This window comes from Neolamprologus brichardi, chromosome 1 (assembly GCF_056152115.1).
Source record: "Neolamprologus brichardi isolate AB-2024 chromosome 1, ASM5615211v1, whole genome shotgun sequence".
Lineage (NCBI taxonomy): Eukaryota > Metazoa > Chordata > Actinopteri > Cichliformes > Cichlidae > Neolamprologus > Neolamprologus brichardi.
This window is the reverse complement of record NC_142104.1, coordinates 32,852,532-32,865,699: the sequence shown is the minus strand read 5'-3', so window position 1 is coordinate 32,865,699 and position 13,168 is coordinate 32,852,532. Positions and strand designations below refer to the sequence as shown.

The following is a 13,168-nucleotide window of genomic DNA, read 5'->3' as shown; positions in this document are numbered from 1 at the left end:
CTGCAGCAGTGGTGGAGGCCTGTATGTGGGTGGAAAACGAAAGCCCAATCAAAAGCATCTCCAGGAAGAAGGAAGTCGTTGAAGAAAATAACAAGCAAACGACAACATTTCCTCTTTAACTTTCTGGCCTTCAAAATAAAGTAAAAGTTGCTAAAAGAAAATTGAGGGAAAGGTCATATGAAATTAAAACGCCATTAGATAAAAAATGTGACTTTCACAAAGCTCTATTAAATTTCATGCCTCTTTTAAATTTCACACCTGATCAACATTTAACCACCGCAGGTGTGTGTGTGTGTGTGTGTGGTAACTGTATTACATATTAGAGCAGAGGGAGCCATCTTTTGGTCTATTGCTGAGGTGGACTAAAGATTTTGCCTCTCAAAGAATTTATTGTGATTTGTGTGTGTAGACTGTACACTCCTGTTGTTTTGTTTTTTATGCGATACTGTATAAATTGTGACGCATACATTTTTTAAATAGACATTTAATCTGAAAAGCCAACGCCGGAAGTCAAACTCTAAACCTGCCTATCCAGCGGCAGTAACTTTCCCTTCCCTCCTCGACTACAAAATGGACTGGAATGAAGACGCAAATGTAAGACAATTTATACATAATAATTGCTTCTTTGTCTTGTTTTATGTAGTTTCTGATTTATCGTGTTGACACTTGGCTCACGGGCATTTTTTCAGTCATGTTATTTTTGTTAGCTGTCAATTAGCTAGCTTGCTGTTAAATTTTAGCTTGTGTTGAGTTGGTGTAACGTGTAATAACCTGCCTGATAGACTTCGAGTTAAATCAGGGCTCGTCGTCGTTAGCTTCATAGGCATGGTGAACCTGCAGCTAGTTACCTGAATTCAAAGCGTCCTAGCATTTAGCTCATTTCTTTGGCGTGAAACCTCTGGTGCTGACTTTACGGAAGTGCTTTCTGGTTTATCTGGTTGACATGATGATTAACTGACAAACAGATGAGGTTTTGGGTTTTGTTTTTTTTTTTACCTTTCCCATTATCATGACGCTGTAATCCTCTTTCAGCACACAAGTCCCAGTCCTTGTCCGAGCTGCGTGTGTTCAGTTAAATCCACATGTATTAATACTCATAACAGCCTGAAAGCGTGCAGCTTTTACCATATGTTGGTAAATTAGCCATCTGTCTAGATCACGGCAGCAGCCTGTTGTATTCACAGTGTGACCATCAGTATTAAACATCTATTCTAATCCAGACTGACAGCAAAACGCATCCAGCACATCCATCTATCCCAGAAGATAAAACAGCTGCCTGATGCTGCAGTAGTAGGGTGGGATTAACTCAACAATGCAAGATTTATCCACATATTCAGCGCAGTGCAAACTTCTCACAGCTTTCATCTGAAACCTTCTCTAAATGATAAACTTGTCCGATGATTGATTTATATTATAAAGGGAAAATTATACTAAATTTCCAACAATGTATTTAGCAAATGAGTTAGCTACTTACTGTGAGCATTCCCTTAGACTGCACATCACCTTGTGTTTGCCTAGGATATATATTTTGCTATATACAGTATATGGACAAAAAGTATTAGGCCACCTCCACAGGACAAGACTCAGCAGTCCATCTGCATCTTAAGGATAAAGGGCACTCTTTCGAGGATGCCAATGTTCACATTTTGGACAGAGAGGACAGATGGTTTGAAAGAGGAGTGAAAGAAGCCATCTATGTCCACTGTGAGCGACCATCTTTGAACAGAGGTGGGGTTTACGACACCAACTCTCTGCCATCTATAATCCAGTTTTGAGTTCCCTCCCCAGACGCCTTAACGCCCACTCACATCCTGGGCCATCTGACCTCAGGAATTCGCATGATAAGGTGGGGCCAGGTTTCACAATGAACTCACCCGAAACTCTGGCTGATTGGGACCCACACCCAGTTTCACACCTTGTTTAGGCGATTAGAGGATCATCAGGGGGTCCTTTTGTCCCTCTGTCCCTCCTTTTGTCCCACTAGGTTTATATCTGGGACTCTCCACCATTTGACCTTAGAACTGAAGAAGCTTCTCGGATGAGAGGTGAAACGTCTTCAAGTAACTTAAAGAAGTCCAGACGCTTTTCTTTGCAAGCTCCTTTGGCCACAATACATTACACCTACAAGAGCTTTTAGTCATCTCATTCTAAAATCCATAGATGTTAATTATGGATAGATCCATCATTATAAACTGTCATAGGTTTATAGCCATATAAGCCATTTATCAGCCAAACACATCGTTCTCCGTCTGCCTCCAGTTTGTATTTGTGTGTCAAAAAAAGTATGAAAGCATAACTAGGGGTGGTTGATACAGCCTCAAATTTATAGCACGATATTTCTGACTGCATGGAAAAAAAATAGAACTGAGCAGTGTTATTGATACTTGCAACTTGGCAGGAAGCAGCATTCATAAGTGTAAGTAAATGAAGGGCATTTTCCGTCATTCTTTTCCATAGAGCTACTAGAAGCTTCCTTTTTTTTAGTGTGAATGTACCGAAACAAATTGGAAGCAACAGCATTATATCCAGTGACACAGCATAAGCTAGATGTAAATACAAATGTAGTCTAAGGTCGTTTTTTCCCTTGAAAACAGAACTGCAGAAGTTGTGTTAAAAGTATGTCAGATGTTAATTAATAAGTAGTTTAATTTTAAGGTACTTAAATGTCTCTTTTGGCACTCTCAGATATGCCTGGACTTGTCTCATTGCACAGACCAAGGAATGTAAACACATGGCTTTGTTATAGCAGTGATATCAATATGATATTTTTATGTCACATAAACATTTATACCGGTTTCGCTGTGGAGAATATTATATGGCAAAAATTCTCTGGGGGTGCTTGTTTGGGAATACCAAGGTTTTATTTCTGAAAGTCAATAAAAGAAATAGCCACTTATTAGTTTATTCCATAGAAGTAACAGATAAGCGTTACATCATACTGTCTGAAAGCCTTATGTGAGGCCTTGAGTTTGTTTTCTCCACAACCAATTTTCAGTATTCTAAAACAAAAAGAGCAGCAGATTCAGAGACTGTAAAGAGGAAATACTTTTACTTGATAGTTGGCTTGAGTAATTTATCTATTATTACAACAGTCACAGACAGATTAATTGATTCAGAAATAAACTCTGGGTTGCTAAAGTTGACAAATTGATTTAATCTCATGGTATAGCCGTAGTACCAAGCCCCTCAGTCTCTATACAGTGAGTCAGAAAAATTAGAGGGATGGCAGCAAAGGGCTTTGGCTGGGCTCAATTTGGACTTGACAGTTTGATCCCACGGTCTCTGCCACTTTAAAGGTTCCCTGTGGACCACTTTGGACTAAATAAGTGTCTCATCGTGTGCATGTTGCAGGATCACAGCCACATGCATGACAGCTGTCACCATGGGCATCAAGGCCATTCTCACAGTCATGGGCCAAGACCGGCTGGATTTGGAGGGATGGTGAATCCATTCATGCCGGGTTTTTACGGACAGTTCGGCAAAACTGCAGATCTGACTGACATCAGGGAGCAACCAAAGAAACGGTCACACATGGATGATAGCAGCAGTTGGGACATAGTGAAGGCATCACAGTAAGTAGTGGAACATGTCATTTCTAATATTTTGAACACTACACCAACTGAGAAACACTGAGATTTGGGACTAGAAACTGTCTTTTAGAGCCTTAGATTTGTTCTGTTTTACTAGTATTAAGCACAGGTGTATAGATGAGTTTTGCCTGTAAAGAGGCTCATGGACCTCTCAAATGGGTGAGGTCATGACAGAGAGCATCTTCAGCATAGTTATCAGCAGCTGGAACATCTCAAAGATGAGAGCAAACCTCACTCCTGAGCATGTCTACTACAGGTGGGAATTCGTGAACTGTATCATCTGTAAACTTTGGAAACTTGTACTTTTGTACTGGAAAATAAAATCTTTTTGATTTAATTTGGAGCTTTGTTTGAACTTATGGACAGAAGCTATTTTTAGTTTCATATTTGCACGTGTGTTTTGTTTGTTTGTTTGTTTGTTTTTCAAATTTATATTCAAATTCATATGTTTCCTGGGTCATTATTTTAATTTGCTGCGGGACAAGACAACAGGGTCATATTCACCGTTGGGAAGACTGAGCAGGTGAGGTACTGGAGCCTAAAATAGGTTTGCCCACAGGAAGCGAAGATAAGAGTTATTAAAATAATCGCTGACTAATCGACTAATCAAAGAAGAATTGGCAGATTAGTCCACTAACAAAATAATCTTTAGTTGCAGTCCTAAAACAGAGCAGCAAATCTAGAACAAAAAGATAAGAAGATAAAGACAAAGGTGTTGCAATGACCCGGTCAAAGTTCAGACCTTAGTGCTGTGCTGGGACTTTAAGAAACCTGCCTGCAAAACTCAATGACCTAAAGAAATGCTGGAAAGAAGACAAATGTTGCCAAATGTTGTTCAAATTATTGGCGCTAAAGGTGTTTCTACAAGCTACTGAATCATGGGGTGGGCCTAGTTTTTCACAGGACTGCACAGAGCCCTGTGAAAACTTTCTTTCTTTCATGACTCTAAATATATGGTAATATTGATAATTGTAGGCTTGTTTTCAGCTGTTCGTAATCTTTGTTTATGATATAATGTAGAACAAGATATAGCATGTGTTAGTTTATATCCAATTTAGAAATGTAAAGAATTGATGCACTTGTTGATGTACTTTAGTTTTTTTGAGATAAGTACATGTAAGGATTTGCAGCTAACTGAAGTGCTAATGATCAGTTAGTAGAGGTAAATAAAAGCAGAATTCACTCACGCTGTTTAAGCCGGGGAACAATAGAAAAAAAACAATAGAACCGCTTCTATTTATCTAACCATGACTTTGTAGGAATAAGTATGTGTATACGGGGGTTTTTTTTGTCTTCCACATTCTAAAAGTCCTTCTTGAGGAACTTGCTTTTCCAGGTCACATTGTACTTTTAGTTCTCTAACATATTTTATCTACATTTGTTGCATCTCCTCAGTTTATCTGTAGCTTGGATTTAATGTGATTGCAGAGCACTATGTGGTCATGATCAACATGATTGATTGCTGAGGTTGTGTGTGTGTGTGTGTGTGTATTTCCCGCAGGTTTGGAATCCTGGAGCGCTGTAAGGAGCTGGTGGAAGCTGGATATGACGTCAGGCAGCCAGACAAAGAGAACGTCACTCTGCTGCACTGGGCTGCTATCAACAGCCGCTTAGAGCTGGTCAAGTAAGGCCTTTAGATCTCATCTCAGTCTGACAATGAAAAGAAAGAAAGAAATGGAAATCTGTTTTGTGAACACAACTACTGCAAATGACCTATCACAACACACCAAATCAGGGGGTATAATTATTAATTCTAGACAATTTCTATACATAAAAAAATACTACAATTGTGACAAATGATCAGTTTGCATTTTATATATAACCAACACAGGCTTTCTTTTGGCACTTAAGTTTATGAATAATAATGCAAATAATTAACAAATAGTAGCTAAACAAAAACTGAAAACCAGGGAGACAAATAAATGAATACAAATAATAAAAAACCCACAAAATATTTTGAAGTATGATCTTTACATCTGTTCTCTTTTGTTTTCTAACAGGTATTATATTTCCAAAGGGGCAATAGTAGACCAGCTGGGCGGAGACCTGAACTCTACTCCACTTCATTGGGCCATAAGGTGACTATATGGCTGTGCACGATATAGAGCTGGGTTGGGCTGCTTTGCTTTGTTTTGCATATGCATTATTTTACTTTAGTTTTGGTTTACCAGCAACCACTGGTTAAAGTTTACCTGCATTAGAAGAGATTATGCACTTTGGCAGTGTGTCCTCAATGAGGCTACGTAACTGTTTTACAACTAGTCTGCTGGGTTTTTTAAGACTTGTCCATTATTATGTTTTTGTTTGAATGACCAGACAGGGCCACCTCCCCATGGTAATCCAGCTAATGAGATATGGAGCAGACCCCTCTGTTGCAGATGGAGAGGGCTACAGGGCCCTCCACCTTGCTATTCTCTTCCAACACATGGCAATAGCAGCTTATCTTATAGCTAAGGGACAGGTCAGACATACACATCACTTTATACCCCACTCTTTCTCTCTGCAACACTTCTGTTTTCACTCTTTCTCTGATTACATTTGCTTCTCACTTTGCGCAAGTTGTGGTTTTGTGTCTCAATTTCTCCATTGCCTCCAGGAAGTTGATGGGCCTGACTGCAATGGACAGACGCCGCTAATGTTAGCAGCACAGAAGATTATCGGGTAAGGCCTCTTTCTCTTTTTTAACCCCAGTGCTTTGATTGCTTGTCTTGTTAAGAAATGAAGTATAGTTTGTTAGCATAATCCTTTTTTTCTGATTGCTAAAAGTATTCTGATAGTATCTAAATGTGCTGTCCTTTCTGTCACAGGCCTGAACCAACAAACTTTTTAATCAAAAATAATGCCTCCGTGAGCGCTGTGGACAAAGTCAACAGGAACACTCCACTGCACTGTGCTGTGCTGGCAGGAAATGTAGATGCTGCCCACATCCTGCTGGAGGCTGGGGCCAGTGTGGAAGCAGAAAACATAAACGTGAGCTTCAATAAATTCAAACACTTTTTCTTTTCTTTTTTTTTACATTATTGTGAGTGCATAATGTTGGAATACATAAACAGAATATTATTCTTATTAACCTTTAACTGTAAAAGGCTAAATGGGTAATGTCATCACCCTGTTGGTCAGGCAGGCAAGCGGTGAGGTGGGCGCGTGAAGACTTAAGTTCGTGAAAGCGATAACTCGAGAACGAGGCAATGTAGGAGTTTCGAATTGATCCCACAGGCGCAGCTACTGTCATATGAGTTTAAATCCTGATGATAAAGTCAATGTTCAGAGGTCATGTTTTCTAGGAGACGTAGGATTTTGAACTGGATACTCTAGGTGTATATTCTAGGAGCACACTGTTTTGTTTTTCAGCTGAATGTGTTTGCTTAATCTCTGCATGAGCGCTTTGTTCACTATTAAGTAAGTAAGCCATCTTAGTAGATTGGGCCAAGTAACAGGTACACCTTGCTTTCATCATTATTCAGCTCTAAATGATTGCATATGAAATAATGAATAGGCAATGCACAGTATTCCTACAGTATTCCATTAAGTGTTGATGCCCACTATAATGAAGTCTGAGTTGCTGAGCTCACTAAAAAAACAAGATTTTCTTGGAAAATGCACTGAGTAGTATTGCTCACTCCATGTCTCTGAATAGCTTTGCATGTATGTGCAGACTGACAATAAATAAGCTGTTTCTTGATTCATTTACTACAATAGAAGTATGTCCTTAAACTTGAGTTTAACACAAGTTAAACTTGGGTTTTTTGCACTGCGTTTGACAATAGAGTTCATGTACTCAGCGTAAACAGTCAGTTATAAGAACTACAATTATACCCACGTTTGAACTGAATCAGTGAATAATTTTTTCATGGGGTTCTTAATGTTCTTCTTCAGGGTCACACACCCATCGACTTGGCTCACCAAGTGCACAGCCCGTTGCTCATGCACATGCTCAATCAGGTCAAACGGGAGAGGCTTCGTTCCAACTCTCGCTGCCTGCGAGTTGTGAACAGATACAGGGTACGTTTGTCTCAAATAACACATTTTTAGCAGTCTACAGTGACTCTTCTAAAGGAATCCTCTCCCTGTATTTCCCAGGTGTTTCTGCAGTTTTTACTCTGCACGGCTTTGTTTGGAGGTGTTGGTGCAATAGTGGATATGAACTCAGAATCCTGGTTACTCAAAGGTATCCTGTTGGCCTGTGTGATAGGTGTGATTAATCTGGCTACAAGGTGAGGATACACTTCCACTGATTCACGAATGTACTCTACTGTTATTAAAACCTGTGTTATTGATTTAGTAATGAATGTTTGCATGAAACAGGAATTTCCCGGGCTCAGACTTTCAGTCCAACCTACAAGCTTCAAGTCTCATGGCTTCAATCTTTTGGATGCTTGTCACCTGGTGCCTCTGGTTTATGCCAGATATCCTTTGAAAAAACGAAACCACACCTTAAAGCATTTCCTTTGGGAGAAGCAAGTCAGTACCAGATGAAAAACATAAGCAAGACTCATGAATGCACTTGATGGATAATGCTTTTAAACCGGAAGATTCTCTGATAGTGTGTGTTTTGTTTTTTTCTTTCTGTTGTAAGAGCGATGCATAGTTTTATCATCAGTAAAGAGAAACAGATCTGTCATTGGAGGCCAATAAATTAGGCAACTGGGTTTCATTCATATTCTGATGACAAACTGAACAGAGACCTTCTTAACTTGAAACTCCACATCAGCCTAGTGCCACAGTACAGGTACTGTTCACTCTGAATGCCACTGCTTTACTCTACTACTACCTCCGCACCTGCAGGACGGACCCCGGCTTCATCAGAGCAACTGAAGAGGAGAAAAAAATGGTGAGAAGGACAGAGTTCAGAAGCCAAATAAGGCAATATTCTAGGTAAATGTTTTACATGGAGCTGAGCTATGTTTTGTTCCTCTGTGTTGACAGAATGTGTTGGTGTTGGCTGAAGCCGGCTGTCTGGACCCCAGGATATTGTGCACCTCTTGTATGGTAAGGCCACTGACCCGCAACCACCTCTTTAATAACAATGCACCATTAGCACTGTGACAACCAATACTATTTTATACCATGTGTTTTTACAGATAAAGAAGCCAATGAGAGCCAATCACTGCTTCAGCTGCGATGCCTGTGTGGCCAAGCAGGACCACCACTCAATCTGGACCAACAGCTGCATTGGTAACACACAAGCCTGTTCGTAACTTTCAAATTACACAACAGCAGGAAGAACTGTCAAACACGAAGACAAAGCTGAGCAAGTCATGTCTTATTTAGGAGGTCTAGTATATCAAGACTTAAGGCCTGCATTAAAAAAACTAGACAGTATTTTTCCTGAAGATAAAGTGCTCTGATCCCTAGTCATTCAAATTATTGGAGAGCATAATACTTTCCCATAAATGTCCAGTAAAGTGACTGGATTTATTTTGACGCACTGCTACTAAATTATCACCTTTTATAATTTTTTGCATCTTTTAAGTTAATCTGATTATTTTCTTTTCCCCAGGTGCGAGGAACCATCACTACTTCATCCTCTTTCTGTTCTCCCTCGTGCTGATGGGAGCCTGGATGTTGTACGGCTGTGTCATGTGTGAGTTCTGCAACAGCTAGTGTAGCCACGCCATCTGACACGCTATGACCTTTACCCTGGATGAACATGCCTGTGTATGTTTCTTTCAGACTGGTCCGCTCATTGCATGCTGCATTACGAGCAGCAGGGCCTGTGGGGTACCTTCTCTGGCCTGATAGGGTGCTCTCCCTGGCTGCTCTGCATCTTCGTCCTGGTCGTCTATCATACAAGTTGGTCTACTTTGACCCTGCTGCTGCAGCTCTACCAGGTGACTCGCTGCTTGGAGTTTCTTAATGGGGTTCTAAGGCTCTGTATATCATATGGATCGTGTTCACTGTCACCAAAATTAGACAGAACATACATATTGCATTTTCTGTAAATGTTTCAAAATAGGGCATTAGTTGGCAGAATTCAACATAAATTACTACAAATTCTGTGTTTTGGGTGAGACCAGAGAAAATTTAAAATATAGATGGAAATATTCAGCTTTGGCCTTCACAAAAGTCTTTAAATTTTACCCCGAGCTTAGTTCTTTGTTTTTCTTGCTCTAACAAACAACATACCTTATTGTGACTCTGTGTGTGTGTATGTGTGATCAGATTGCATTCCTGGGACTGACGACAGTAGAGCGAACAAATCTAACACATCGCCAGAGGAAACTCGGACAACCTGTCTCTCTGAGACAAAATCCATTCAAGTGAGTTGCATGTAGTGCTTCTTGTCTTTATCGTATAACTTGTATATCTTGATATTTACAAATTGTTTGCTTAGTTGTCTGTAGCATGCCATGGGCTCTTTAGGATTTACTGGCAAATCATGTGTTGTGCGTTTTGTTTTGTTTTTTAACCTAAACTCATAGTTTGTTGTCGGTCAGCTAAGTCACTTTTCCCTGATTCTGTGTTCATAGTTTGGGCGTGGTGAGGAACCTGGTGTCGTTCTTCCAGCTCCGCTGTTGTGGACTCTTCAAACCGGTCATCATTGACTGGACGCAGCAGTTCCAACCTGGCCACCAGCATGTGTTCGGACACACCGACATGGTCTGACCTCCTCCACGCTCAGGGTCAAGGGTCAGACTCTGGACCAAAAGCACAGACATTTATTTATTGTTTTTTAATGTGGTGGCTCCTTGTGGAAAGAGACTGCAATACTCAGAATTGGGAAAACACAAAGAAACATGTAGATATTTGATTCAGTTGCTGTTTGTACAGACTGCTGCTGCCTTATACTTGACCAGTGTAAGTAAAGGGAAAATAACAGAACCTTTAGAGGCCTACCTGTGATGGAGGTTTTGTCCTGTTTTTATGAACACATTAAAACTATTTTTACTATCTGTTCAGAAAAGAAGAATTAGACTTTGTATGTGTGGAAAATTTGGTTTTATGACTTTTGTAAAAATTGCATGCATTTAATACAAATGACCACTATAAAACTTCAATAAAACAATGTTGTGCCTGTCTTTTTAACTGGTTCTGAGTGGATTTGGGCCTCTGAGTACAGCAGGGGATGATGAACAAAACAAAGAAACAAAAGAAAAGGAGAAACAGGTCAATACTTCCAGGGTTTTGTGAGGAAAAATTAAGAACACATCAATCTAATTTAAACCAGAATTTCCAAAGTGTTTGTTGAAAGACTAGATTTTTATTTCTCTGAGCCAAAAATCTTTTCACACTGCTCCTAATCATTTGTTTGAGTTCTGTTTTGTTTGTGTGTTTTTTTTTTTTACTTTACAAGCTGTTTAATTTAGTGGTTACCTTGGAGTTTTGATTTTACAGTGCAGATATTCTATATACTATTTAAAAACTACCACCACAGAAAAGAGAAATGCTGGATAAAGTTGGTGGAAATTTTTGGTTACGCTAGTTTGTAAATTTAAAAAGAAAGTTGAATACTACTAATCAAATCTTGAAGATTAATGCTTGCATGTATTTTAATATTGTATTTGTTGAGCCTAATGGCAAATACTTTAAAGTCATTTAACATTTCTTTACTTTCTAATTAACTTATTTTGACAGTTTTAGTCCTCCTTATTTTCAGAGATCACAAGCATGAATGAATATCTGCAACAAACTGAACAAACTGAACACTATCAGCTAGTTTCCAGACATGGATTAATCCTCATCATAGACTTCAAAAAAACAGTCTGGTAATGGTAAATGGACTGGTTCTTATATAGCACTTTTCTACTCTGTCTGAACACTCAAAGCGCTTTATACAACTAATTCATTCACACAAGCACTTTTTCTAAGCTGTTAAGTGCTGAGTATCTAACATTCATACACATTCACACTCCGATGGATGCATCGGAGAGCAACATGGGGTTAGTATCTTGCCCAAGCATGCAGATTGGAGCAGCCTGGGATCGGACCCCTGACCCTGCTCTGCCACCTGAGCTACAGCCACCCCGAAAGAATGCTTAAATAATTATGTCCGAGAGCCTTCTCACGTTTACTGCAGGTTACAGGTATTTGTCTATGTGTGCATGAGGGTGGGAATGCACGTTTGTGTCTGTGTGTGTACCTGTTTGTCTGTGTCTAAATGTCAGGTTGGGTCTTAGGCTCCACCCCTCTGGGAACATCTCAGGCCCTCCAAGGTATGGAGGCCTATCTCCCCTCACCACACTCCCTGCTGGGTGACCCCTTGTCTGGGGCTCTCCTCAGCTCTTCCCAGGAGGGTGGCACAGTTGCCCCTCCAATGGTCCTCCTTGGGCTCTCACACTCTGGGCCTGGATCTCCTTCATGCCTGTTTCATGACCTCTGGGACGAGGCTGTAGCTACCCACACCCTCTAGCAGCAGAAACACAGTTACGAGGAGAAACCTTTTGAGTACAAGAGTACTCATCCACGCATATGTGCACACAGATATACGCATGGGTGTTCACAGACACAAACTACACCTTTCTTGGCTGCTACCTCAAAGCCCATTGTGTGCTCTTGATGTTGCGTGCTGCACAATAAAATTCAGTGTTAGTATCTACTGTTATTTACTCTTAGCTAGATTATTGCGATGGTGTTGTGTTTATTATGTTGCTCTCTCACTGTCTCTCTTCCCGTCTGTTTTTCTTTCCCTCCCTCTCTTTGTCAGGTGCCCATGTGTTTTTTGGCTATGAAAGTTGTCGGGTATGGAAGTACAAAGGCAGCTTCTCGGGGAGGTCGTCGGGTATGTAAGTACAAAGGCAGCCTCTCGGGGAGGTCGTCGGGTAGGGGCGGGTTTTTATAATCGATTTATCGATTAAAATCGATTCTGGCTTGGATAAGGTAAAATCGATTCATTAAAATCCTGAATTTATTTTTTAATATAAATTTATTTTGCCCAAAATGCCAGAATCTCTGGTGAAATCTCACAAAATTTCAACAACCACCAAACAGCTAAGACAGTAAATGAGAGCAGGTACACGGATTCTGCACATAGACTTAAACACACAGCGCAACCCGCTGTGTGTTGCGCTGCGGGTTTCTCACGGTCGGGGCTGAAAGCCGACAGCTCGCTGATTTTGAAGCATCGGCGGGTCGAGCTTTGTGTTTACGTCCTTTTTGCGCTGATTCTAAAGCTGTTAGTTTGATGTCTCTCCAAACAATATTGACTGAACCAGCAGCAAAAGAAGATCCAAACTATGCTTCACATAAACATCGTCATGTATTCACTCTGACTTGCTGTTTTGCTTCTACCACGATGCACAGCTCTCTCTCTCTCTCTCTCTCCCTCTCTCTCTCTCTGTACTGTTTTCTTCATTATTCGCTTGCTTGTTACGCACAAGTCTACCATTGTTTACAGCGCTGTCGGCCGACGTTTTTTTTTTTCGTTTTATATACTTCCGAAAAGAAAACCTAATTTCTGCCGTTCAATACTGAACAAATTTAAAAATTATGCAAAATGCAAAACGCTCAGCCATGTCTCTAATAAAACCGCTGTAACGTCAGAGGTAACATTCATGTGTTGATTAATAGTTTTCTTTAGTTTTTGATGTACTGCAGAATATTTTTATAAAATCCCAGAAAAATCACCTTCATGTTTTTCT

The 13,168-nt window shown here is 40.2% G+C and overlaps 1 protein-coding gene and 1 long non-coding RNA gene across 2 annotated transcripts; one reads left to right on the top strand and one right to left on the bottom strand.

Annotated features, from left to right (window-relative positions):
- Nucleotides 1–517: 517 nt before the first annotated feature.
- Nucleotides 518–10,616, top strand: zdhhc13 (zDHHC palmitoyltransferase 13). The gene is made up of 17 exons (XM_087841003.1): nucleotides 518–594; nucleotides 3,352–3,572; nucleotides 5,092–5,214; nucleotides 5,591–5,668; nucleotides 5,907–6,051; nucleotides 6,187–6,251; nucleotides 6,398–6,560; nucleotides 7,467–7,592; nucleotides 7,671–7,804; nucleotides 7,896–7,998; nucleotides 8,299–8,421; nucleotides 8,517–8,579; nucleotides 8,672–8,765; nucleotides 9,091–9,174; nucleotides 9,264–9,421; nucleotides 9,753–9,850; nucleotides 10,061–10,616. Exons 1-17 carry the CDS (start codon nucleotides 571–573, stop codon nucleotides 10,194–10,196), a joined length of 1,938 nt encoding a protein of 645 aa, XP_087697129.1. The 5' UTR covers nucleotides 518–570; the 3' UTR covers nucleotides 10,197–10,616.
- LOC118454420 (uncharacterized) lies at nucleotides 8,254–11,932 on the bottom strand. The gene is made up of 3 exons (XR_004843722.2): nucleotides 11,671–11,932; nucleotides 10,080–10,228; nucleotides 8,254–8,401 (listed from the first exon to the last, which is right to left on the bottom strand). It is a non-coding gene; the product is annotated as an uncharacterized LOC118454420 (long non-coding RNA).
- Between the last annotated feature and the right edge of the window lie 1,236 nt (nucleotides 11,933–13,168).

Excerpts from the sequence above, each read along its gene's own strand:
- zdhhc13 (XM_087841003.1), top strand. The coding sequence starts at position 571 with ATGGACTGGAATGAAGACGCAAAT. Across the intron at positions 3,573-5,091 it reads GACATAGTGAAGGCATCACA|GTTTGGAATCCTGGAGCGCT; the intron begins GTAAGTAGTGGA and ends TATTTCCCGCAG. Across the intron at positions 6,052-6,186 it reads ATCTTATAGCTAAGGGACAG|GAAGTTGATGGGCCTGACTG; the intron begins GTCAGACATACA and ends CATTGCCTCCAG.